The following is a 26506-nucleotide window of genomic DNA, read 5'->3' as shown; positions in this document are numbered from 1 at the left end:
GCAAGGCAACAAATTGTGTGCTGGCGGAAAGAACAAGAATGCACCTCACCTCATCTCTGCTCTTTCAAATTGGCATAGTGCAGCGCAGTAAAAAAGACTTGCCCTATTTCAATTGTTTGTAAATATGCCCCTGATTCTTCAGCTTTTAGTGAAATTGGAAGAAGGGTTTAAGGTCAAACACTTCCGCGCCAAGATGGATGGTAGCCTGAACTAACTATTACTATCTGAAATTGAGCCTACCATTCTCTGGTAGACAGAAAACTCATTCCGCTGGGCAAATAGTGCCTACAACATCATTTCTTACTAATACATTTTTGCAGGGAATGCACAGTATAGTTAACCTGAAGTTATATCTTACATTTGCAAAACAATACAGCAAAAACGTCAATGATTGAAAATTACGTGGGGCAACTGGTGCGCAAGAACCTCTTCAGATAAATCTTCACTAGTAAAACCACCAACAGTATATAAGCAGGATGGTACTCTAGTCTAAGCAAGTGAATGTTTGATTACTTTAATGCAATTCTATTTCTCCAGGATTGATTTTTTTCATAGATTCATATTTGATCTCAGGTGGCTTTCCTACAGTGCCAAATCCTGCAGGAAAATTGCTTTGGCACTGGGAGAGGACTTAGGGACTAAGAACAACCCTAGTGGTTGGACCGCCATACTGCCAATGCGGTGGTAAGGAAGATGCCGCTAAGCCAGCAGCCTCATGACCACCACATTATGATGTTCTTGTTGGACTCGCAGCACAGTCAGTGTGGCTGCATTGGCTTCGGCTCTAAGGGACAGCTGAGGCCAATGCCAGGTGCACTGACTGCGGCGCTAACACAGTTGGTATGTGCACTGTTGCATGGCAGACAGTTCATATATCAACTGTGCTGGCAGGGGGCCAGTGCACTGCCCACGACATGGGCAATATCTGTGTTCTGTTCCTTTCTGATGACTTTTTCATGGCAGAGTCCCCACCATGAGAAGGTCGGCGGAAATGCAGACTATAATACGGACGGTAGTGCCACTGCTTGCACTGCCTCCATATCCTGCTGCTCTCCGGACGATGGGTCAGGAATTTGCAGTGGAGGTGGTCCTGTGGCGGTCTGACTCCCACCATCCAAAACAGGCACAGTCGGACCACCATGTGACACAATGGTCAGACCGCCACGTGACGCTGCGGTTGCATGGCCAATGTCAATACAGCGGTCTTCGGACTGCCTTACTCATATTCAGGCCCTTAGCCTTCCATCTGGTCACAGATTAAAAGAGAAAAGGGACTAATAGAAAGCTCATATGTATGATGGACATTTAAAACCATGCAATAAAATAACCACAGGGGATTCCCAGCTTAACGATAGGAAATAATCTGAATCTGTAACTTTTTGAAAGATACTAACAATTGTGAACAACATTCACAGATAAGTAACTTATTTTTGTCCGACGAGGTGGAGCTCTCAACCTCAGAGATACCTGAGCTTCTTCATGAAAAAGAGCTGAAGTAGGACTTCTTGGGGTGGATGGGAAAATTACTGTTTTAGCCTTCCTGTTTCATATTATTCATACGGTCCATATCACTCTGAAGTGCATCTTGGCCCTTTTCATCCAGGCCGTGCTCGGAGATTCTGTTCACTGAGGTATTAAAATGTTCAGTGTTATGGAAAGTAGGGCCATGCCATACCCAAAATAAATGTGCCGGCTAGGGGATGACATAATATGATGTTAATAATTGAAACTACCTGCAACTTGAACATATTTTAAATACTTCAGTTTGAAATAAATAAATTATTTTTACGGAACCCTTTAACATGTGAAGCTCATTTTCAGTAAGTACATGGTGCAGCATAACATTTCAAGTTAAAAGACTTGTCGACTTTTTAGTTTTATATTGTGTGAGTAGTTATCGACACCCGCTGCTCGAAGCCAGCACCATGAAACAAATGACAAGTCCCATGTTTATAAAGTGAAAGGTATGAGTATTGCTGTTTTTGGCAACTTTATTGTGTAATGACCTGAAGTGGCCAATGCTACGACTTTACATCTATTTAAGCTTGGCCACAGGGCAATAATGACCAGTATGCAGTAATCCCTTACAAACGCTTAAGTCCCAACTTTCAGGTTATGATGACTTCACATTAACCATCAGGGTCAGTAATGAAGCAACACCCAATAGTAGTCTCAAAAAGGCAAGATATCCACACACAAAAAGTCCAAGGGCCCTATGTACCGCCACAATAATTAGTTCTCCTGTGATTCCCCTCAACTTCTGAAGCCTCCCTTGGATCATTTCAATGACAAAGACCTCAATGGATCTTGAACATTCAAGCAACCACGTGTGAGAATCCAAGACAGACAGAGAAGATTATGAGGGACCATCTGTACATAGCTCATGAGTAAAAACATGGAAAACCTCACTATACCCCTTCTAAAGGTCATGATGTTTGACCCTTTGCTGAGCGTCAGGTGCAGAAAAAAGGTCAGGCATCAAATTCCCAGACAACATTATTACCCTGCTGATTGAATAGACTGAAAAGACCCTCTCGCCCTAGACTAGAATGATAGTAATGGACAATAACTTCTTTGCTTCTCCTGGCTACGGTATTGGTGTTTGCTCCTTAAAACCAAGCCAGATTTGTTTTATATCCATACCTTTTCAGAAAGGTGAGTAATTATTACTTCATCCTCCGCTGTCATCACAAACAAGGTCCATTTACAAATAACCCTGGGAAGATGTTTTGAAACTGGCCACCACGCATGCCAAACTATTCAGGCACTCTTTATAGATCAGAGGTTTGTAAAATCATATTTTCCCCAGGAACATTTGTGTATGAGCCATATGACCTGCATAAACATTTTTGTCAGAGAATTCTTCCACCGAAAAGTAGATTTAACAGATTTTTCTCCTGCAAGACCTACTTTTGTAGGATGTTACATACACTGCTTCTTCTTAAAAATAGACTTATACTGTGATGTTAGCAAAATTAAAAGAAAAACACTTTATGAAATCACAAAAAGCCGTGCACATTCTTGTTATAGATGTGACATGAGCTACAAGCATACTGGCAATAGAACTTGCACAAAAAGCCACAGACTAAGATGCAGCTTACCAGATGCTGAGTGTGCCTTATGATCTGACAGAGAAGCATGGATGTGACGATCACCTCATTTAAAGATATGATAAGTCTTCAGCTCTCACCTGGGATGGGTGACTAGTTTTCTGCTTAAGGTCTCTTCTGTTTCTACTTTACACTTCGCTTATGTAATAACATACACATCACTATAAAAGTTTAGAAATGGGAGCGTCCCATTATTCTTGTGACTGAGTAGTTTTGGATTGGACTTTCATTGCCTTTATAATTCTCTCATAATTTCCTACAGTTCATAAGGAAATCTGGGTAACGGGCGATCTATAAATCTCTAGGCAGAAAAGGCAGCTCTTAAAGGGGGTGATATATGGAATTCTTACATGATGAAAATCCCCTGGGAAGTATATAAAGTTAAGCTCTGCTTTATGTGTGGTACCCCATAGTCGCAGTCAAGAGTGGTTTTACTGATGGCAGTCTGCTCGCATCATTCAGGCTTCTGTGGCTGTGCTATGGGATTTCCTATTGGCTGTTGGTAAAGGCAAACATTTTATTATATTTTTAGTCCTGAATCCCAATGAGCATGTAAATGTTATAAATGGTAGCTATCCCTATACCTATGCCGATTTAACTGAAAGTTTTCAAACAAGCTAATCCTCAAAGTGAGCCAAGATTAGATAGCCAGGACGTCAAGTTCTGTACTCTATAATGATACACTAACTTTAAATTTTTTAGTTCATTAATAACTAACAGTTTCCATTTCAGAAGAAAATGATGAGTTGCCTTCAGAACAGGTGCTGACGAAGAGCAGCTTGATTCCTGAGTATTCCTTAGCATATCTCTGCCATGTTGAAATTGTTTGAAGGCCAGGACTAAGAAAATTATGCTGTCTTAGAAAATGGGAGCTAGCTGGTAGCCTTTTTCTTATCTATATTTCCAACTTCACAACCACACCGCAAACTGCTATAACACACAAGGTGCAATGGCTGCTTGAGCCAGACCCATACCATCAGGGTCGTCACATTCTATAAACCATATTATTGTTGTACTCGATAGACTCTTTTTTTAAAGTCTAGAAGTGACATGGAGCCCAACAGAGAACTTTCGTTTATACCTCGCTGACCATCTCAGTATTATCTCATTACAACATTGATACTGAAGAGCCACACCAAGTCAGGTGTTCGTTATAACCATTGAATATTCCAATTTTGCTCATTGTGATCCGTTGAATGTACATTTATCTGATGACTATTCATTGTGGAAATTCTGCATGCCTCACTGGCTTCTACCCTCTGGAGTCCACGTGGGTGGCAACGCCGGAGCTCATATCCTTAAATGTGTTGTGTGTTTTTAATACAATGGGACATGATTGCTTGAGCTGGATCAGACACCCTCGTGTAATAATTGTGCGAAGTACAAAAAAACAATGTTATGCAAGACATTAACAAACACTGTATTTCTGTGCATCAGTTTATCTCAAGCTAACTTAAATGTCTTTGTAAATCTCTAGTGAATGACTCGAATGTTCAGTTCTTGGACCAAGATGATGACGACGATCCCGACACCGAACTTTACCTCACTCAGCCATTTGCATGCGGGACAGCGTTTGCTGTGAGCGTTCTGGACTCCCTAATGAGCGCAGTAAGTCAATATGGATCTCCATCAATCATTCTGTGTGGTTTATGAGTATACACTCAAATGCAGGCTGTGTAGTACCACATGTGCTGGTATACTTTGCATTGATTTGCATGTTTTCACTTGCATGAAACCTGTACACTAACGCCTGTAAACAGCTCTGTTGGCAATTAGAAGCAAATCTTTCTGAATCTGTTGGTCGTGGCGACCAATCACAGAAAGTGTTACTCAGCTTTTGCCTTCGCAGGTGATAAACATGAATCTTTGTTGGTCTGATAATACTTAGGGGCATGTTTAAGAAAAGTGTTGCTGCACACAGTGCAACGCCACTTTTCTTGGGCCCTCTAGCGCCCCTCCACCACCACCATGTGTGCGCTGTATTTAATATATGGTGCACCATGGAGCAGGGTAGGGGGCAATTGCGTAATTTTTTTACGCTATTGATGTACAAAGTGTGTTTGCGAAAAAGTGCACTGAAGTAGACAGCATCTTGGAATGCCCGGAATAAAATGGGGCTAAACCTGGTTCTGGAGGAGCAAGGGTGGAGTGTGCATCAGTAAAGCAACTGGAATGTGAAGAGATAGTGTATGATTTGTGAAAATATATGTACAGAAGGAGGGGTGCCTGGTAGGAGAGTGTAAGTAACAGCCGAATAGTTTTGTCATTGAATACGGAACACTGAGTACTACTGGATTGTTTTTCTAATTACAAATAAAGTTTACATGAGACTGTGTACCATTGACCTTCCTTAGGAAACTTTCTAATAATAGTCCATACATTGATAGCAATAAAAGTATCATTATCATATAAAAAGTCCTTGATATTATATTTGCAGATGTGTACCAGCAGGGGATTTCAGTCAGGCATCTTCATCCGTTGGTCTTTTCAAGTGCCATTCACGTTTTGCCTCTGCGCCCCAAAGCATACAGCATGGGTCAAGGGGCAGTCCAGTTTAGCCATTGCCTCTTTCACCATGAGTGGCCTTTTTTTTTTCCGTTTAATTGTTATAATAAGAAAACCAATACTGGTCACAGCTCCCCTACCTCCCGAATCCCTCCCAATAATACATTATCGACCCAATTACATGCACAAAGTTGTACCTTGAATATGCCATTTCCACAGTTCTTTCTGTCATCCGGCCTATGTACTTTAGTCCTTTGCAATGAATGTGTTCATCATGACACCCCCTCTGGAATCATTTCCATGGTCCAGCCTCACCATATTTTTTCATATTTCTGCATGCATCCTCTACCTTTATATACTCGCTTTTCAATGACCCTAGAGTATTCTATCCCCATTTTCAAAGTTCAGTATGTAGGGAGAGATCTTGATCCCCATTTTTGAACAATACCATGCTTAGCTACCATACACCCCATGCTGACAAGTGGTTTTGGTAACGTGAATGATCCACAGCCTCCCATATGCCCAGTAATGCCAATTGCGGTGACAAATTCAAAGATATTCCTGTTGCCACGGCTAATGATTTCTCTACCCTTTCCCAAGATGTCTGGATAGGAGGGCAACTCCACAGTCTATGGATAAAAGAGCCTTTGAGGCTGAATGCTCGTAGGCAGCATGCATCTTTCGTCCAACCTATTTTACATAACAGAGTGCACACACAGTGTAAACTATGCAATATTTTTAGCTGGATCAGTCTAAAGCTTGCTTTCATTGTCACTTTCACTAGAAATTCTAAGCCTTCTCTCTAGCCCTCTTCATCGAGGTCCCCTATATCTAGTCTCCATCTGCCCTGTAACTTCACCAATGGAGTCTGGGTATTTCTTATTACGTACCATATGTCTTTGACACTAGTTCTTCTCCACTGCCAATCTAGAAGCCAATTTTCCACTGGAAACTCTTCTTGCATTTCCTCATCTGATGAAATAATATTTCTGAGTGCTTGGGATAACTGCCAATATTTGAACCTCTATTTATCTAGCTTTGATGTTCTTGCTTCAAATAGGAGAAGGAGACCACCCCATTGGCGTCCCACACATCTGTCAATGTAGACAGACCAATGGCGTCTGAACCTTTAAACCCTTGCAATGCTGCTCTTTCAACTTGGTACCCTCCCAAAGTGGCGTTTTCGGAGTCACTCTGTGGCTCCATCCCATTTCCCTTGTCAGTCGCTCCCAGCAGTCCACTACTGTTCTTGTCGCTGGGCTTGTTTTGAAGGGTAGTTTGCTACCATATAATGCATGCAAGTAACTATTTGTTCCTGTTACCGTCCTGTCCTTTCCAAATGCGAGGTTATCAGAATCTGAGTACACTCAATCATTGACCACACTCACCTGTTCCACTTCACAATATTTCTGCACATTTGGTAGAGTGATATCCCTTCATATTTTGATCTTTGCAGAGTTTTTAAGGATAATCAAAGCTGCTCAACTGCCCAGAGCAGGGTTCTAATAAATTATTCACTTTAGTGAAAAAACTCTCTGGCATTTTACATCAGGTATTCTAGAGTATGTAGAAGAATCTAGGAAGTGCCACCATCTTAAACATGGCTGCCTTCCCAAGCAAAGAGAGGCAATGACTGCCAGTGACACATCCTTTTCCAAGTGGTGCGAAAGGCGTACCAGGTTGGCCTCATAATAGGCATCTGTAGTGTTGGTAATTCAGATCCCTAAATACTTGAATTTAACCTTCTCTATCCAAAGTGGCAGCATGGAGTGCTTTCCCAAAAGATAGTCTCTCATTAAGAACAACAGTGACTTGTCCCAGTTTATGGCAAAGCGTGAATGTTTTTCAAATATGTTAAAAATGTGCATAAGTCACATTGATTAAGTAAAGTAGACTATCATCTGCGTATAATGAAATGCACTCCTCTTCCCCCGCACTGCTGGCCAACTCAATACTTGTGCATCTTCTCTTATCCATGCCACCAGTACCTCGATTGCCAGGGCGAAAAAACATTGGCGAGAGTGGGCATTCTTGCCTTGTGTTTTTCTGGATGCAAAACTCACACTGAAGTATGGCCTTTTACCCTCACTCTTGCTCTAGGACGGTCATACAGTGGTCTGACCTACTTGATATATTTGGGTTCAAATCCCATCCTTTTTCAGAATTCCAAACAGATAGACCCACTGCACTGAATCAAAAGCTTTATTGGCCTCCAAAGAGGAAACTCATTTTCCAGCTGGAAACTCACTAGCCAACTCTAGATTATTGTGCAGGCGCATGAGTTCAGCCTGCTTGAGAGGACCGGCATTAATCCCTTCTGGTCCTTGTCGAGGAAATCTGTCTTTACAGTCTTCAGTCTGTTTGCCAATAGTTTTGCCAGAATTTAAATGTTCGCATTAATCAGTGACATGGGTCTATAGGAATCGTAGCTCCGGAGGTTCACCTGCCTACGGAATCAACACCACCACTGCGGTTCGCATGTTGTCTGGCAGGTTCTCCTCTTAGTATGCTTTCATAGACGGTGCATGAAGCAGGGCCACAGTTTGCTTCTGCAGCCTTTGAAATAGTTCAATCTGGAAGCCGTTCGGTCCCGGGGCTTTCCCATTCTGCATCTGTCTCAGTGCTGTCAAAACCCCGTCCACCATAATATCTGCATCTAGGACTTTTCTTTGGTCCTCCCAAAGTCCTCCTATGGGGCAGTCATTTTGGAAGCTAGTGCTTCTTGTTCAGGGGTGTACTTATGGGAGTACTAAAAGTGTTCTGGGTGTTTAGCGAATACATCTGCTATTTCACCACTAGCCCTGAACGTACTCCAAGAATCTCTCCTTATCTCCCTGTCATTTTGTCTCTCTCCTTACTTCCCAGCCATGCAAGCAATTTGCCAGTTTTGTTCCCCCTTCATATTATTATTTTTCTTTTTTGCTTTGCCATATAAGATGTCCTGCCTTTATGTTTTGCCAGCGCCTGATATTCAGCCGTCTTCAGCTCTTTTACTGGATTGAATCCTAGTTGCCGCATATTCCCTTTTCAGGCGCATCAGTTTGTCCTCCAAGGTGGCCAATTCAGCATGTCTTTCCCTCTTATCTCTTATCTCCCTGAAATGATAACACCTCTTATTGTTGGTTTATATGCCTCCCATAATGTTACAGGGCTCTGCACAGTGTTTTTATTTTCCACAAAGAAGTATTTAGAGGCTTTATTCAAGTGTTTCATTTCTTGCTTGTCAGTGAGACACCAGTCTCCATTCTCCACAACTGTCTAGGTCTCAGTATTTTAAGATTTAACACAATCAAAAGTGGAGAGTGGTCACTGCGGCCCCTAGCTAAATATTTCACCTGTGGAGAAAAACGAATCCAATCTGGAATGCATAGAACCTGTCCCAGAGTAAAATGTGTACCGTCTATCTTCAGGATGGAGGTTCTTCCATATGTCTTATAGGGCCAGCATCTGTGCAAAGCCTTCCAATTTTCCTCTAGTCGCTTCCCCCTCTGCCCGTTTACTCACCCTGTCTCTTGTTGTATCTAATACCAAGTTAAAGTCTCCTCCCAGCAGCACCTTTGCTGAAGGGGCCTCAAGTAGTATTGTGCTCATCTTTCTTAGCACAACCGTCTGGAGCCCTAGGGGAACATAGACATTAACCAACAATACATTCTCTCCCTCTAGTTCTCCCAAAATCGCCATGTAGCATCCTTGTGCATCCATCCAGGTTCCCTTATCATGAAAGGTGAGTCTTTTCCTGGTTAATATTGTCACCCCTCGTGAGCCTGAGGTGTACTGTACCCACCCTCTTATTCATTACCGTCCCCTCCCCATGCTACAGAGCTGCTGATCAATGAAGCAAGATTCTTGTTAATACACCACATCTTGTTTTAGCCTATTAAGCGCTTTGTAAATCAGGCTCTGCTTTATCTTATTGCCCGGGCCATTGACATTCCATGTTAACATGGTTAGACTTTGTGGATGTGTAATGGTGGATGTAGGTAACGTGTGTCTATCCGGGTTCAAGACCCCTGTGCAGCATTCTGAGTATATGTCCCAATTTCCAGTGTGTCATGGTGTATTGGAAGCTTCCTAAACTTTCCCCCTCCCTTCCTTACTGTATGGTGATTCCTTAACCGACCACCATCCCCAAACTTACGGTATGTGTGAACCCCAAACCAAAACAGTAAGATACATCTTCTGAAATTGTCACTAGGGCATGGCTGCCGGCCTCTCATTCCGATTGTGCTTGGTTCAGCACTCAATGTAGGCAGTTCCAAGGTCATGTCTCTACATCTTGGCAACTCCTCTTGAGCACGGTCCGCAAGGCCACTTCCAAGACTGACCAATTCCAATCTCTTTGTCCCACCTTCACTCCTTACCCCAAATGTTCATATGTCATGGGTATTACCACCGGCAGCTGATCATCTTCTGTTTCATTCTATGTGTCAGTATGTTTTGTGCTGCTGACGTCACTTTCTAAGGAAAGGGCCCACCACCTATTGTCAGTGAGAATTTCCATGTGTTGTTTCAGGTCTTTAACGGTCTGCTTCTGCACTGCTTTCATCTGTGCCTTGGTGAAGGAAGAAGCACTTTTCTTCCCCTTGTTGTTCCGTCACCTCGCAGATGCAGGTTTGCATCATCTTCCCTTGTCGCCTTCAGTGTTGGCCTCGACCATAGACCTCGATGTTCCACCCATGCCCAGGCATTCTGCTCATTCAGCATGAAGTGTGTCTTCCCTTCCAGTTCCACCTGTAGTTTTTCCAGGTAGATAAGCTAGTATTTGAGATCCAGTTGTCTTTGCACCTTCTTGACAGGCACAAATGCTCCTGTTGACGTTAAATTAGGTTTGTATAGTCTGGTAACAGATGCACTTAATTTCCATCTATGAACCACAGGCCATGCAGTCTAGCTGGCTGGAGAACACTGTCTCTGTCTCTAAAGTCCATTTGTCTTGCTATTATCGGCCTAGGATTGGCTCCTGGTTGCGAAGCATAAGATGAAATTTTGTGTGCCCTCACATTATGGTGTCGCAACTTCTGCCTCTTCCAGTCTGCCTGCCAACTGCTGCATTATTTTCTCAAGGTCAGCACATTTCCATGTGAGTTCTGTGACTTGAGGCTGAGTTACACCCAGTTTATCCTCCAACTCTTTTACTCGGTCTGTCAGTTTTCAGTGGTCGTCCCTTAGAAGTCCCACTTCAGTTACCATCGCCACTAATTGGGCCTCTATGGAGGTTTTGCTGTCCTTACTCGCTTGTAGGATGGCCTCCGTATGCGTCACTAGAGAGTCAGCATCTTCTTTTCCTGTTCCATCTGTCTCTACGCCCCCTGTCTCTCCACCCAAGGGGGTGCCTTTCCCGGTGTAGGGCCATACCATCCTGTTAGCTTGTGAGAATACCACACACGAGTCTCCTCCAATAGGGAGTTGCTCCTGTAGGGAGTGCCAATCCAGTCTCTAAACTCACTGTGAGTATCACCTAGTCAGCCTCCGATCCGCTGACAATACCTCTCACCAAGTCCTGCTCCATGCCCAATTTAGTCCAATTAAAATAACAGGAAGACAATTCTCCCTGGCACTTCTCTTTCCCTACCTCGGTGCCCTCAGGGAGTGATCATGCAAAGCGAGTTTATGTTGGGGGGAGGGGATGAACTGCTCCCACATTGTGTCACGGATTTCTTCTTGTGGGCGGCAGTCCTTCCGACATCCACAGCGCCTCGTTTCCTTTAACAGCTGGGCACCAAGAGGAGCGAAATGTTTGTCATAATATAGGCCCTGTCCAGCCTCTTCTGTTGTCTTTGAATTGTGCTGTATCGTTTATCACCCCCGATTATGCAACCTGAGTTGTTTCGGGCTGGAGTATAATTATTCTCCTGTCCTGTATTTAGTCTGAGTCCTGTCGGGCTTAGCAATGACCCCCCTTTTTTAATGTAATTTCCTGCTCCTCTCCCCAAGTTGCACAGTAGTCTCTCCTCGTCTTCAATCACCAATATGTACCTTGCAGCGCTATCTCCTACAGGGGTGGCTGGGTAAACATGCTGGTTCACCGTCAGGCATCCAGTTCGCTCGGGGCCAGATAAACCTGGTGCCTTTCCCTCTACCACAGGATCTGTCTAGGTTAAGGAGGGGGAAGGAGGGTGGGTGATATCTGCGTGCAAGAGTTAGCACTCGCTCGAGATTTCTCCCAGCCCTGGTAGTTCCCGAGCAGGGCCGACGACGTACTCATTGCGGCATGGGTCGTACTTTCACACCTACTGCCTCAGTCTTCCTCTGGGACAGTCGGTGCACCGTTGCAGCTCCCAACTATTCCGATGCCAGCCACCACACACTTTTCTCGCTGCCTCCAAATCCCAGTAGTCTCCTTCTCCGGCAGCGAACTTTCTGGAAGAACAAGTCCCTCCCATTTCTGGGCTAGATTCCACAATTAATCAGGGTTGTTAGGCCTTGGGCTCCAGGTGTCTTGGGAGCTCCGAAAGGTATGTTACACCATGGACAGTGAAACCACGCTCTATGATTGACATTTTGCTTGTGCACATCGTCCAAAAATGTAATCCAGTTCAGTATTAAGGCCACGAGGCCCATCTCAGCTTTCATTTCATGTTGTTTTTAGGTCTTGCTTACAGAGTGCAAGCGCTGTGTTGTGAGATGTATTGTTTTCAATTCAGTGGGCTTACAACCCACCCACAGCTTCCCATTAATGTTTTTGTTATCACTCTCAATTACAACCTTTCGATTGCTTAGTCCCTAAGGCTTCCCTTCCTTTCTTGTATTAGCTCCTCCCTGGTACATGGATCAAATACATATGTTCTTCCTCGCCTTTATTCTTTTTGCATTGCACTTTTTATTTTATTTTATAAGGATTTCGGTATTATTCTTGGACATGCAATATGCTTTCCTACTTTCAACACCAGCATACAGATTCCATTTATGTTGTGTTTACCCTATCTGCTGTCTCTGTTGATGCTTTAGTTAGTTACAGCCAAAACTATACTTATTCTACGCTACTCTACACTATTCCACAGGACACCACTCCATCTGTCATTTTACAGCATTCCACTGTATGCCACTCTACTCTAAACCACTCCACTCCACTCTAAACCACTTCACTCTACGCCACTGTACTCTGCAGGTAACATCGCATGTCAGTGATGAACATTTCACTCAGTAATCCAGTTTGCAGCCACGTTGATGGGAGTTCACCATAGCTTAAGGCCGCACCACTTTTTAGAAGACTGGGAACAGTTCCTCCTATCTTGTACACAAATCCGAGTTTGTGGATGTGCATCTTTTTGTCCTCGGTGTCATGACATTAGTGCGGTGTGTGTGTGTGTATATAACTGCTTCATAGCTTTATGTTATTTTTTAGAGTGTAGGATTGTACGTTCTAGCAAGTGCCAGTGCACGTTGCAGTGAGGCACGTTAAGCAGAGGTATTAGCTTAGACATAGAGAGTGTTCTCTTGACATTCATTATCAGTTTCCCTCCACATAGCGATTTGCTTGATTTGTTGGCTGTGATAACAAACATCTATAACTTTAAGAGAAGAATATAGATGCTTTGAATCTGGTGAGTGTACTTAAAACAAGTATAGCAACCCTTTTTAGTTCAATACACATCATTGGAAAATATGATTTATACTGGTGAAAAGAAAAAGCTCTATTGGATTTTAATTACTGTAACTGACTTTTTTAAAAATGATTTAAAAAAACATTGGCAAAGTAAAGTATTGGTTTGCCAGCCCTGATACCGAAGTACATTTCTTTTTATGTGGATCAGACAAAATTCCATCACTCATAGGATGGGAGAGCCCATGTCTGAAGTGGGCTGATGCATTGGTCCAGGCTGTATACTTTACTGTAGAAAAATGTGACTGACATTTGAATGCAGACACACAAAGACAAACTTGCCCCTGTCGCATAAGCCCTGACTAGGGGCTGAGCCACTATTTTATGTGAGAGATTGGTAAATCAAATATCCAGACGTTTCACTATGGGACCCAACAGGCATTTGCTTAAAAATAGCGGCATGGCATTACGCCCCCCGCCCCAGGTGTCATGCTTCATCATCTGCCATCCTGAGCTCCCCAAAGCATTCTCTAATGCAGGCAAGCTCCTTGTCAACAGACTGAGGAAAAGTTTAGGGAGAGTCAAGGAAAGGGAGGGATCTAGTTAAAAATGCCAATGACCTACCAAAAGGGCAACCTAATTTTTTTGAAAGGCGGTGGAGGGAGGATTAAAATATGTAATGGGACATATGAGGCTTAATTATGATACTCATGTCCAACTCAGGTTGACATGTTTCAGTCCTTAGTCGGCCCACCAAGGGGGCCTGGGACTTTCTTCAGGACCTAAAAGACCCACTGTGACCCTATCTGTTTCCCTAATCACAGCACATATACACTTTCTCTGTGCACATGCATACAATACCAAATCGCTAATTTCTGGTTACTTCAATCATATGATTTTTCCTTCATAATAAAGGGTCCCTAACTAAGGGATGCTCATACTTCATAGATGAGCGGAGAGGGGGAGCCTTGTAGTCACACATTCATCAAAGGTCACCCTCACCGCCTGCGTCAGGAGGAGAATGGAGCACTGAGTCGGTGGACCGGCAGGGGTGACCTTCGACTACGAGGTTCCCCCTCACTGCTCCTCCATGAAGTATGAGCATCCCATAGCCAAGCCTTCTCGTTGCTTTAGGCACCAGTATTTAATAAAGGAACATGTTATGGTATGCACTTATATTTAATTGTCCCGGAAACACACTAAACATGGGTGTCCATTAAATAATAAGATTGCATTGGAATGTGTCTCTGTCTTTTAATCTCCGGTTTTAGGTTAGATTCTAGGGGCCAGATGTATCAAAGGATTTTGCATCCGCGAACGGTGCCAATTAGTCAATTCCACCATTTGTGAATGCAGAAACGCCATTCACAATGTATGAAAGGCAATGCAGTGCAATTTTAGGGAATCACAATTTTTAGCGATTCCCTAAAATTGCGACTTCGAATAGGGAATCGCAAATTGCGGTTGCCTAAATAGGAAATTGCAAATCGGGAATTCCGATTTGCGATTTCCAAAGCCCACGTAACATGCATTTACTAAATGTGAACTGGGCATTTAGGAAATGTAATTATCCCAAATTCAAATTTGGTGGTAATCATGTGCAATTTTAAAAATACATTGAAAATGCATTTTTAAAAGTGGCATGTAGCGCACACATGCCCTTTGTGAATATGTGCGCTTTACATGTGCACAATTTCTGGGGGGATGCATCAAAGGGGGCCTTAGGCCTCCAACACCCTTGGATTTGCATCCTCATTTGCGAATTCCTGACAGGAATTTGCAAATTGAGAAATGCAAAACCATTCACACCTTTAGGCCTTCGGGCCCATAGGGATGAATGGAGTCGCATTCCCTAATAGCGTTTGCAAATTTTAAGAAATCACTATTAGGGATAAGCTATTTTCTTACATCCCATTTTGCATTTTTCAAATAGCGATGTCTTAAAATTCTTTATTTAAGAAATGCAAACCGGGTCTTTGATACATCTGGCCCTTAGAGTGCAGGGGACAAAATGAAGATTTAAGTCACTTCTGTTCATAGAAACATCACATTTTAAAATTTAATGAATTTAAAAAGATCAAGTGTGCAATCAAGAGAACAGCCTGGATCATTAGAGTGTAGGTAAAAAATAAAACAATTATTTTAAATGTTTAGCCACTAATTCAAGAAGCACAAACGCTTTTAAAATTAATTCAGATCTTGCCAATTTTTAAGGTATTTTAGTGACACATAACATATGGCCCCTCCATTCAGGGTTAGGTCAAGTTCTATATTAGGGACCACCACCCTATTCAAAGACTTCAACTATATAAAAGAATAGTTTGTGGTCTGAAGCTTTTTCAACATAGTTCAGCCAACAGCGCCTCTTCACCTGTAGAAAAACGTCAGCTTTGATTTTGTATAATGTTTACACCGCATCATCAAAGAATAAGTGAAACGAGAGAGGGCTTGGATCCACGTTTGACAAATGCCCATAGAGACTGCAACAGATAAATCAGAACATACCAAGGTAGGCCCTTTGTCACTGAGGTAGCATTGTCGAACCCCTTGCACTGCTCTACTGACACATGTCGTACTGAACATACCAAAAGCACTCAAGTGAAAGAAACAATGTAGCAACCCTTTTGACTTGATTTTAAGTTGATTTTGTTGCCTTGTGGTGTCCACATAGAGCAAACCTACAATTCTTAGACTATTTTGTTAAAAGGATGCTGAGCCCTCACCCATCCAATGGTGGCATGCTACATAATAGGACTTGCTCCTCACTTGTGAGGAAATGTTCCAATCTGAGTAGGGTCACCTGTGTGATAGGGAGTTCCTATGTCAGAGAATCTGTATAGTAAATAGGCCACGCTATCTCATGGGTCCCAATTATTTTTTAGAAAAACTGAGGAGCACAAAGCAGAGAAAATGCTTTAAATGCCCTTCTACTAACCAATCATTTTACTGTCATCACTATTTTGCAGAAAAACAAAACTACAGAAGGGTACTTCAACCCTTTGAGATGTTTCAGCACACAAAAGAATATGCCAGGTTCCCGGTCCTTAAAATAGCTCCAGATATTTATGGTAAAACATTGGAAAGCAAATTGATACTGCCTGACCTGGTGCCTTCATGAACCCAAAAAGCAGAACACTGTAGGTGTCAGACATCTATCTGACCAGTCTTTGGATTTCGAACCATGGTGCAGAGGTGGCTGCTTAGCAGGCAGGATTGGTTTTGTGCAAGAACGGGAACCCTTTTGCACAAAATGTATTCTTAGAGACTTTTTGCTGTTTCTACATAGAGGAAACAACAAGAGGAAATAAATATATTTCTCCTATTTGCACCTCTATCAGGAAGGTACAATTTTGATACATTCTCAGGTTTACCAGTCTTGGTAAATTTGTGAATGCTGCAAAAAGCATGGGTAGACAGATCCATGAGAAAGCCCACTTCTCACCCATGTAACGCCTTCCTGGCGCTAAGGAACGCACAGCAGCAACTTGCACTGCCTTGCGTTACTCTGCATTTACCAAGCCATGCAAGATAAGGTGGCTTTGATTGGCTCTGTAAATCTGACTTAAAGATTGCATTGCCCTTGCATCACCTTGCGCGATGCAAGGGTAATACAATCTTTTAGTAAATCTAGCCCCCGGTTTGGGTATATTTGGAGAACCCAACTAATTCACACATCTCAAGATCTTTCGTCTTTAAACACTTTCTTTCTCAAGGCTTTTTTTCCCGGGTTTTATATGCGAAGCTAAATATTTTTCTCAATCTAAATGAAATGGTTTAATTGATAAAGAAAAACAGTATGACAAGGCAAGGCCTGAATTGCAATCTACAAACTGATTGTATAATCATCAGCAACAACCACCCTCAAAACATTCACACTGGGAATGACGAGCCGATGAGACTGGAGTGTGGGCATGATGGCTCCCACGCGATCAGGAGGAGATTTGCCATCAAAACATGCTGTCTTATTGTACAGCAAGAAAAGCAGGTCTTTTTTCACGTATTCCCAGCCTGTTCTAGTAGTGGGTTATGTAGGAGACACAACTGTACTGTACGGTTCTGTATCGGGAGATTCTAATAACAGGAGAGTTTGCTTTTCTAATAAGGCATCCATATTAATTCACCAGTAACATACAGCAGATAGCTCAATGTGGTAATCATCCAAAAAAGGGTTTTCTCCACTTACTGCTTGCTCCTTCCAGCATAATATTCTGCATCTCCACAGTTACCACATAGTTCACACCATGTTATATTCTTACCAACAAACAAACTGTGAGTTTGAGGCAGTGGAGAGGGAATGGAGCATATGTTGTGGGTTCATAATTTCAAGTGTCATCCCTAATAATCACTTGCCTTTAATGTTGAGGAACCTCTGGAACTTTTAAAATAACAATCATAATAGGCAACTCGCTTCTCAAGCACTCAACCACAATAACCTCCACATTAATATTTTGTTTTCTTTACATTATTTAGCAGATTTTGGTGTTCATTGTTGTTACTTTGATATATAGGGGCATATTTATACTCTGCAGCGAATTAGCATCATTTTTTTTACTCTAATTCGGTGCAAAACTAACTCCATATTTATACTTTGGCGCTAGACCCGTCTAATGCCAAATTTATGGAGTTAAAGTCATTTTTGGGAAGTGGAAACCTACCTTGCCTTAATGAGATGCAAGGTAGGCGTTCCCGTGCAAAAAATGACCCTATGGCCTTAACGCCATATTTATACTCCTGTGCTAAAATGGTTCCCGGGAGGGGTCAAAAAATGGTGCAAAGCTTGCTTTGCCCCATTTTTTAACGCATGGGTCAGGGCAGAGGTTAGGGGACCTGTGGGCCTATTTCCATGGTGAAACACCATAGAATAAGCCCACCGGTGCCCTCCCCAGACCCTGGGACACCTCCCTCCACACCAGAGGGACTGCAGAGGATGAGGGGCCTCATCCCAGGTAAGTACCGGTAAATATTGCATTTTATTTTTTAAAGTGCCATGGGGGGCCCTGAAATGGACCGCCCTACATGGCACTGGGTGTAAAGGCCATGCCCAGGGGACACTGGTCCCCTGTGTTGGCCATTGTGGGGGTGGGCATGACACCTGTCTTTTCTAAGACAGGAGTCATGTGGAAAATGACTCTAGGCAGGTTAGTCTTTTTTTTCTACTCTAACCTGCCGAACGTCATTTTTTGGTGCAAAACCCCCTTCATCCATAGCGCCAGCACCACCCGATTAACGTCATATTTTTTTACGCTAGCCCACCCTTTGCACCGGTTTGCGCCATTCCATAAATATGGTGCCTGGCTGGTGCACAGCAATGGTGCAAGCAGGTGCAACTTTTTGGTGCAAAACTGCGTTAGTGCAGTTTTGCACCAAAAAGTATAAATCAGGGCCGTAATGTTTCTTCAGACTATCCTTGCCAGCGGCAAAACTGAGAATATGGGGAATTCCTCACAACTAAGTTGCACAAATAACTTTGCAGTGAAGCAAATCTCTGAAGCATCATATGCCTAGTTTGTGCCTAGAACACTGCACTAGGCTGCTGACGTCTGTTTCAAGCGTTGGTCATTTGCTTATAGGCAGAGTGGAGAACATCTGTTTTGCCTTCTTCAACAGTTGATGCATTTCAGGTAGGAGCCTTTTGATGGATTAAGGATGGTTCACTGATCTCTAAACTCCCCTCAAAATAGCCTTCATCTAAGCAGTTGGGGTGGTTAAATGGCCAAGCGAATGGTGATAGCAACATATTCAATCATAAGCCTTTGTTTTTTGGTCAATCAATAAAACTTCATTTTGATTCAATTCCTGTGTAATTCCTTTATACTGTTGGTCTCTTTTTTTTAACTGTTGTCTCCACCCTCGAGATTTCTGTCAATTTGTCACCATGCTCAAGTTTCCTAACATAAGGAGATTTCAGCGCTTGAAAGTCTTACCGGTTTTGGCCCCAATGCTATTTAAATAACAGACTTGTTAAACTGGAACTTTTCTTTACTCTTCTACAGATATGGGTAGTTTTAAATGTGCAGCCAATTAAACAATGTATTCCATACTGTCACAACATTGATTTTGGTTTTCTAGTTGTTGAATTAGGGGGTCTGAGTTTAGAAGAGGCATTCCCTGGCCAAGAACACTTCAGTGACTCACACTGACAGCTTTTACCATGTACAGCTGAAGATATGACTGTATGGACCTTTTTTCAATAGACTCGGCTGCCAGAATTGTGCTGCACAAGTGCATTCCATCATACTGGTATCATCACTTAGAGACCAGATGTACAAAATTATTTTGTTGTAGCAAACAAGATGATTCCCGGAATCGGCTCGTTTGCAAATGCATCGGCAGGTGTTGACTCTTCTGGATCTTCACACCAGGGCTCCATTCATCCAGAGTGCTTGCAGAATCACATCAACCAAATGTTCTCGCTAACCCTGGAAGGCATGATTGAAAAATACTTTTCCGAGGGTGGGCCACATTTACTCCTGAATTTCCAGTAATGGGACACACTTACTTGTGGTAAAAAAAAACTTTGCAAATATGGTTAGTGGTTGTGATATTTTTTGCCATATTGTTTCCATGTACCAGTGCAGTTGAGCTCATATTTGTTTTAATATATGTCTCCATTCCTAGGAATGCGTTTTCATTTTCAATATGGCCACTTAAAAATCTATTTTGAAGTAGTGCAACTGGTCACAACTCTTCAAAGGATACAATATTCAACTGCAGGCAAGACAATCCCTTTCCACCCGAACTGTTTCCTCATTTAGGAACATTAGTTTTGATTTTTTCTTTAATATAAACTCATATATTTAAAAAAAAAGCGAATTCTCAAATATGTATTAGCCATAAAAGTGTGAAATTCAGTTGTTCCCCATAGGCAAGTAAGTTTTTTTTGCACATTCCCCTTTAGAATTCTCACACTTTTATTTAAATGTCACTTTTGTCCTGCTAACCAAAATTTCCAGATAGTGGTTTTGACCCAAGCACACTGAGTCCCTGCTGTGCATATGCAGGTCTGTTCAATACATTTAGACCATACAAATTATTTATTATTTTATTTATTCATGTATTAATGGTTTGTATATAGCATAGCCCTAGCCATTGGTGCACTCGGAGCTTTAAATAGAACACTAGATAAATCACACATCAGAATATGCGGTGGCAGCTGAGAATAGGTCCTTAATCATCAGTGGTCAACCTTGCTGTCTGATATTAATTTTGAGATGGCATAAGGAAACAAGCATTTGCAATGCACTAGGGTCTCGTATTTGTCCGAGTTACAGCTATTACCAGTTGTAAACTCCCAACCAAATTTTTCTTGCCACATTGAAAGAAAAAAAAAACTGCACGATCGGGCTGCTACAGTTCACTCGTAATGCAACCTATCGGCAAAAGTGCAATTATGTACATAACCGGCAAAAGTGCAATTAACTATGTAACAGGATCATATTATGCAAAGCGCTCGACTTCTGCCCAGCGAGATCCTGCTGCGAAAATAGAGAAAAAGTAGTCCACAAACCTGACGGGAAACAGCGAGCCACGCATGTTTTCAGTACTTGGTCGCTGTGCTCAAGGAGGGCTAACCACCCTTCCACTAATGTGTGCCTTCCACTAATGAAAGCAAGCAAATTTTATCAGGCAAGCCCACGAACCAATGAAAGACACTGACCTGACGTGGACGGGGCTCCGAGCCCTTTTCTAGCTCCTAAAGCGCCTCACAAGCGATACGCATTTGCATGCGACGCAGGCTCGACCCTAAAAACGTCATTGCTGCTCAGACGAAACTCGTGTATTCTGGCTCAACACTGGGGAGGAAAGACCGAACATAAGCTACACACATGTTTTTGAAATAACTTCTTATCTTTTGTTCTCAAAGGGGAAGAATTCCGTTTAAAGCAACGTGAGTATAAGGTGGGAAACTAAGTGCTGCCCTTAAATACACCACCTGCACGGCGGCGCTACCGTATTATCAGGACAGCCTTCATCAAGGCAAGCTGCCCTGGAGGCACACTTCACCGCAACTCCACGCCACAGACCGAAAGTAGCTTCCCTCTCTGAAGCTCATTTTCAGAAGCTGACGTTTGACAATGTCACCTAAAATGAGGTGGCGGAGTCGGTGATTGCGGCATATAACCGCCATGTGAAAAGAGGGACGAGCAATGCGATGTGGCACTGGTCGAAATGGAATTGCAGGCCTAGTTCTCCCCAGGGGCGGCCATGTCTGCCTTCCCTTTTATCGGCCAAGACACATGACGTTGGGGTCGGAAGCACTCACGCAGCGTGGCCTGCCGCGCCGGCTCCGCGCTGCTCCACATCAAAGGCAGCTAGCCCTGCCGGACTGGGGTATTTTTAAATGAACTTGAAAGTCATTGGCTGTGGCACCAAATTAATATTTAAAAGGCCCATTGTTGTGCAAGGCCGGTAAAATGTCAGCGCTGAACAAACCTATCCTAATAAAGTACACTTACCCTATCCCAGGAGTTTTGTAAAAGGGCCACTAGGAACGCAGACTCATCACACATTTATCCGAGATGAAATCCCAATGTTTAATTGATACACACCGGCGTCTGCACGCTGTCAGGTCCGGTAATGAGATGTTTAGTGCAGCACTTTGGCTGAACGGCTAGAGTCCAGCTTCTGTAATAAGGAACGACATTTCAGGACAGAAGCAGCGCCCACGTCAGTTGGTGACGAGCTGAAGCGGCTTTCTGGACCCGGGGAGCTTCAAATGTGGCTTGAATCGTACAATTCCTTTCCTAAAGCGTCTGATCAGTCGGGAAACGCCAAACTCATCGTTTTACCGCCGGCGCAAATTACGAGGGACTATAAATCATTCATGTTTTGATGTTCTTTAATAAATATGAGTTGGAATCTGTATTTTAAGCGAAGAATTCAAGTGTAGGAGCCTAATGGGACAAAAGATAACAGAGTAATTGGAGGCTGCTGTCCTTTCATTTCCAGTGGAAAATGATTTAGAGAGACAGCCGAGCCGAACAGGCAGAAAACACGAAAAGTTGTAATTTAGATTTCATAACTGATACTTTAAAGGTGTTTGCTTAATGACCTCTCCATCTTTTTTTTCGCAGACGTACTTCAATGACAACATCCTTACCCTCATCCGGACACTGGTAACAGGTGGGGCCACGCCGGAGCTCGAGGCCCTGATCGCTGAGGAGAACGCCTTGAGGGGGGGATACAGCACGCCGCAGACCCTTGCAAACAGGGACCGGTGTCGGGTGGCACAGTTGGCTCTATATGACGGACCATTCGCGGACCTAGGGGTAAGTGGCATGGTGGAAAGGATCCGAAAATTTCAGATCAGCAGTTGCTCTTGGTGCTGGCAGGATATAATTGACTTAGCAGATGCCAGAAGGACATTCAAGGTTCAATGGCACTGCCCTGTTGGCTTAATACTGGAAGTGCACCTAGCCAACAGTGCACAGCGTATATTGACCAGGACGTCAACAGCCTCTCACTCAAGGAATTATCTAGATCAGTGGTTCCCAACTTTTTCACTTCTGTGGACCCCCATTTTATCAATACTGGAGCCCGGGGACCCCCACTGAATCATTATTGGAACCGGGGGACCCCCACTGAGTCAATACTGATAGCTGGGACCTAATATTATTACATTTTTTATGCAGCCGCGGACCCCCTGTTGAGGCTTCGCGGACCCCCAGGTGTCCCCGGCCCACAGGTTGGGAACCACTGATCTAGATCTCAGGATGAGGGGTGTAGAGGGTGCAGGTCTTAGTGCACGCCCATAGTTCTAGTAGACTGCGTCCAACTTCTCATAAGATCTTGAAGAGCTGATTTTGCCCAGCCAAACCATTCCTGCTATCTAACAAGGCTTTACGTAGCTATGCACAGCTCCTGCAAGAGTAGCATCACCTTCTGGGAGTTTCCCTCCTGTCTAGATTTTTCAAGGAAGTCTCATGAGCGCAGAGACATTTATTGGGCCTGCTATTCAGGTTTTGGGGAAGATAAATCTGGGTCTCATTAATATCAGCACAAAAGGCATCAGAAGCTTCAGGTAACACCAGTGCATCCAGGCAGTGTGCAAGGAGGCTGCTTTAGTCTCATCCCAATACTGACTGCCCAGATAGCTATCCTATGCACCCTCTGGCCAGCAGTCACATAGATACCAACTATCTCAGTCCCGCTCACAGCAGGCAGTGTGTTTTTAGAGTGTGGAAAAAGTCAATCTGTGCTCTTAATAAGCAACCATGTTGCACCCACAGCCTTGCTTTGGTGATCACAGGCCTGTAGCCGGTGCACGCATATTGTCTTTTCCAGCACAGGACTAAAGCCCCTCACAGACCTCAACTGAAAAATAACTCTTAGATAGTTCAAGTACTGCAGACAAGAGGACTAAATATTTAAAAGCATTGCCCAATCTAGAAAGGGGTAGTTTTCTGTTAAGAAAAGTAGGATATTTCTGCTGAACAGCTAAATGCGCGGTTGGATTGGCAATAGAGCAATCAGGAAGGGCCCGATGGGCTGGTCTGACAGGTCAGTGTGTGGACAGGTTTTCTGACGATTTGTGAGCCACTGCTATTGCCTGCTAGGCCGGTATTTACTGCTTTGTTTCCTGATCTTAAAATAAACATTGTCTGCAACAAGCAAAAATCCATGCAGTATTCCATACCTTGCAACACACCTATACAACCTGGCTTTAAAAGTTCAAAACTGCCCCATTTTCCAAACATGTACCACTTTTTTTAGTTATTCCAATCACTAGTGGGTTCACATTTATTTTGGTGCCCTGGCCTACTTTCTGCCCCAGTCCGACCCTGGCTAAATGTACCCTGTGCACATGCTTCAGGACTGACCTAGGCCCAGGAAAATCTATTTTTATCCCTTATGGACAAGGAGAGACAGTGATGCCCAATAAAGAGCTTTGACCAAGACTCAATTTATGTTGGTGGTTTACTGTTGGTGGCCACCACGACCTCGTTTTTGCAGCCAGGTCTTTTTTTCGTCATCACTCCTTGACCCAAAGAAAGAGAACGATAGAAAGAAGGGTGACGAGTAAGAAAGGCAAACAGCGATAAAGGGAAAGTGCAGGGATTACAAAGAACAAGCCAGTTCAGGATAAAGAGACAGTAGGTATAAGCTGGGGACGAAAGCAGCATGAGGTGGCAGCTTTCTTATTTGGCAATCCCCGTTGAAGCAGCGCTGTTGGTGGGCCTATGAACATCTTTGGGCCGTTTTAGAAAAGGGACCAGGGAACTACATATCAGAATGGACACCACTCAGCCTAACTCCTTCTGAAAAGTAATCTGCTTTTGGTCTGTCCGGCTACATGTTTGTGTAAATGGTCTTAGGTGCAGATCATGTTCCTGTTCATGCTTGTGGTGACCGGGTTATCGTTTACACAGCTGTGCAAAGGCCAGTGCTGCAAGGACTGGTCAGACCTAGTAATCATCTGACGGGCAGTAACAGTGCGCCAGATTACTTACCGGCAGAACAGATGGTGCCAAATGTTTTTGCGCCCAGGGCGCTCTTCTGAGTAAATACCTGCTATGCAGTTCGCTTCCCCCTCCGAATTGCTGGGGTCTCTGTTGTGAGCACTCCTCATATTTTCAATTTCTTCACAAAACTTAGGGCTGTCTCACTGCTGTCTCTCCTTTTTCAGATATTTTACTGCAAGCGTCTGGACCTCCATGGCTCTGTACTTTCTCATTGTGCTGTTTTACTGTATTTGTATAGCGCTTACTACCCCTCAGAGGGGCGCTGAAGCATTTGTCCATGCGGGTAGAACGCCATAGCTTAGGCGACTGTGGTTGAGAGTGTTGTCATTGTCGATTTCTGCTACTATTATGTGCAGTACTGATTTTAATTAACACCGGGACAGACTGTCAACGTGGCTAGAAAACTACAGTAAGACATGCGAAATTGCTACCTCCAAACTGTGAACATCACACCTGCTTAATCATCTGTTTGTTGAGCCTACATTTCTCTTAATTTGTGCGGCCGCGCTCTGCTCATCCCCAGAGCCTCCTCGTGCAATTAAAATCTGTTCCTCCTTGCTCGTTAGCGCCTCTGCTTCTCGGAGGTGCCGTTCTGCCGTCTTCAGCCAACACGAAGAGCAAGGTATCGGAAAGGAGCTGTCTGAGGGCTCCGGAGCCGGGACAGTCCGCACAGACCTCCTTCTCCATAGCGAGCGCCAAAGCAAGGTTTATAGAAAGTTAGTGGGGCGCAGGCAATGCTTGCCATGAGGGTCCTGCCTGGACTTTCTTTTTTAATCAGAACGTATTTATAATCCCGGCAGTACTCTGGCATTCAGCCTAATCCATCACCCTCCTCTCACATTCCGAAGAAATTGTGGTTAGTAGACAAGGGCCCCCTCTTATCCAGTCATTGCACAAAAGAGCCTGTTGTATTATGTCCACGTTTTCAAGATTTTGCCATTGGCTTAGCTGTCTAGTCACCAATGTCGTGGGGGGTTAGTATCAGCCAGTCCGGGTTTTGCACTCAACAGAACTAGGTATAGTGGGTCTTTGCGTCTCACTTGCCCCATTAATGCATGTGCCTAAATGTCCAAGAATGATTGTGCTATCCATTAAAACACAACACTAACTGAAACGCGTCCTCATGCGATTGGCCGGGTTGACAATTGTACATAGAGCCCAGTCACTGTATGGGCGAAGATTGCTGTCCTGTCAACAAAAACGTCATTAGGGTTTGAGGATAGGATCTCTCTGCCTCTTAAACCTTACTTGTAGAGAGATGTAAGACAACGACCGAAATGTCTGTGAGGAGATATTCACACTACTTCAGATACATGATTGCTGTAGCTATTGGTGAAAGGAGGGAGTGGTCTTAGTCTGGATTTGTCATGTGGTTCTCAAACACTCCAGCAGTTCCATCATTCTACATTAAAACAGGAACACTACAAAAAGTCAAGGAAAATCTCTGTACCACATTGAAGAAACTCAGGAAAAAGAGAAGGGTATTGTCACAAAAATAGTCTGACTAACCACAAGCTACACTCCACGAACAGCATTTAAACATTATTAAATGTGTGATAGAAGAGAGCAGCCAAACGTGGAAAAGCAAATGGGTTAGTAATCCGTCTCTGCATGCTCTATGCAGTTGTCTCTCCCTAGTTTTGCTGATGGGCAATCACCACTAAACCACAATGAACAGACAGAGATCAACACAGAGACTCACCCTGTTTCCTAATCTCTTTTACAGCAAGCGTTCCAGAAATTGATTGGCAGCAGCACTGACATTAAACAAAGTCGTTGGTGGTTTAATTAAATACGCCGTTTGCTTACGTCTTGTCCGTCTTGAGATAAGCATTGCAGAGTGCAATAAAAAGGTAGACCCAAGGGAATAATGCAGATTTGCTGTG

At 43.5% G+C, this 26506-nt stretch overlaps 1 protein-coding gene across 7 annotated transcripts in view; it reads left to right on the top strand.

Annotated features, from left to right (window-relative positions):
* The window catches only part of KCNMA1 (potassium calcium-activated channel subfamily M alpha 1), a 1226483-nt gene that overhangs the window by 1126591 nt on the left and 73386 nt on the right, over window positions 1-26506 (top strand). For all 7 annotated transcript variants that reach the window (XM_069240804.1, XM_069240805.1, XM_069240803.1 and 4 more), the window contains 2 exons: window positions 4588-4718; window positions 22233-22427. In XM_069240804.1, the coding sequence (XP_069096905.1) occupies window positions 4588-4718; window positions 22233-22427 (326 nt within the window). The remainder of the gene's footprint in view (window positions 1-4587; window positions 4719-22232; window positions 22428-26506) is intronic.

The sequence above is a fragment of the Pleurodeles waltl genome, chromosome 6 (genome assembly GCF_031143425.1).
Source record: "Pleurodeles waltl isolate 20211129_DDA chromosome 6, aPleWal1.hap1.20221129, whole genome shotgun sequence".
Classification (NCBI taxonomy): Eukaryota; Metazoa; Chordata; class Amphibia; order Caudata; family Salamandridae; genus Pleurodeles; species Pleurodeles waltl.
Note: the sequence above shows the minus strand (reverse complement) of the source record. Positions and strands in the feature narration are given on the sequence as shown.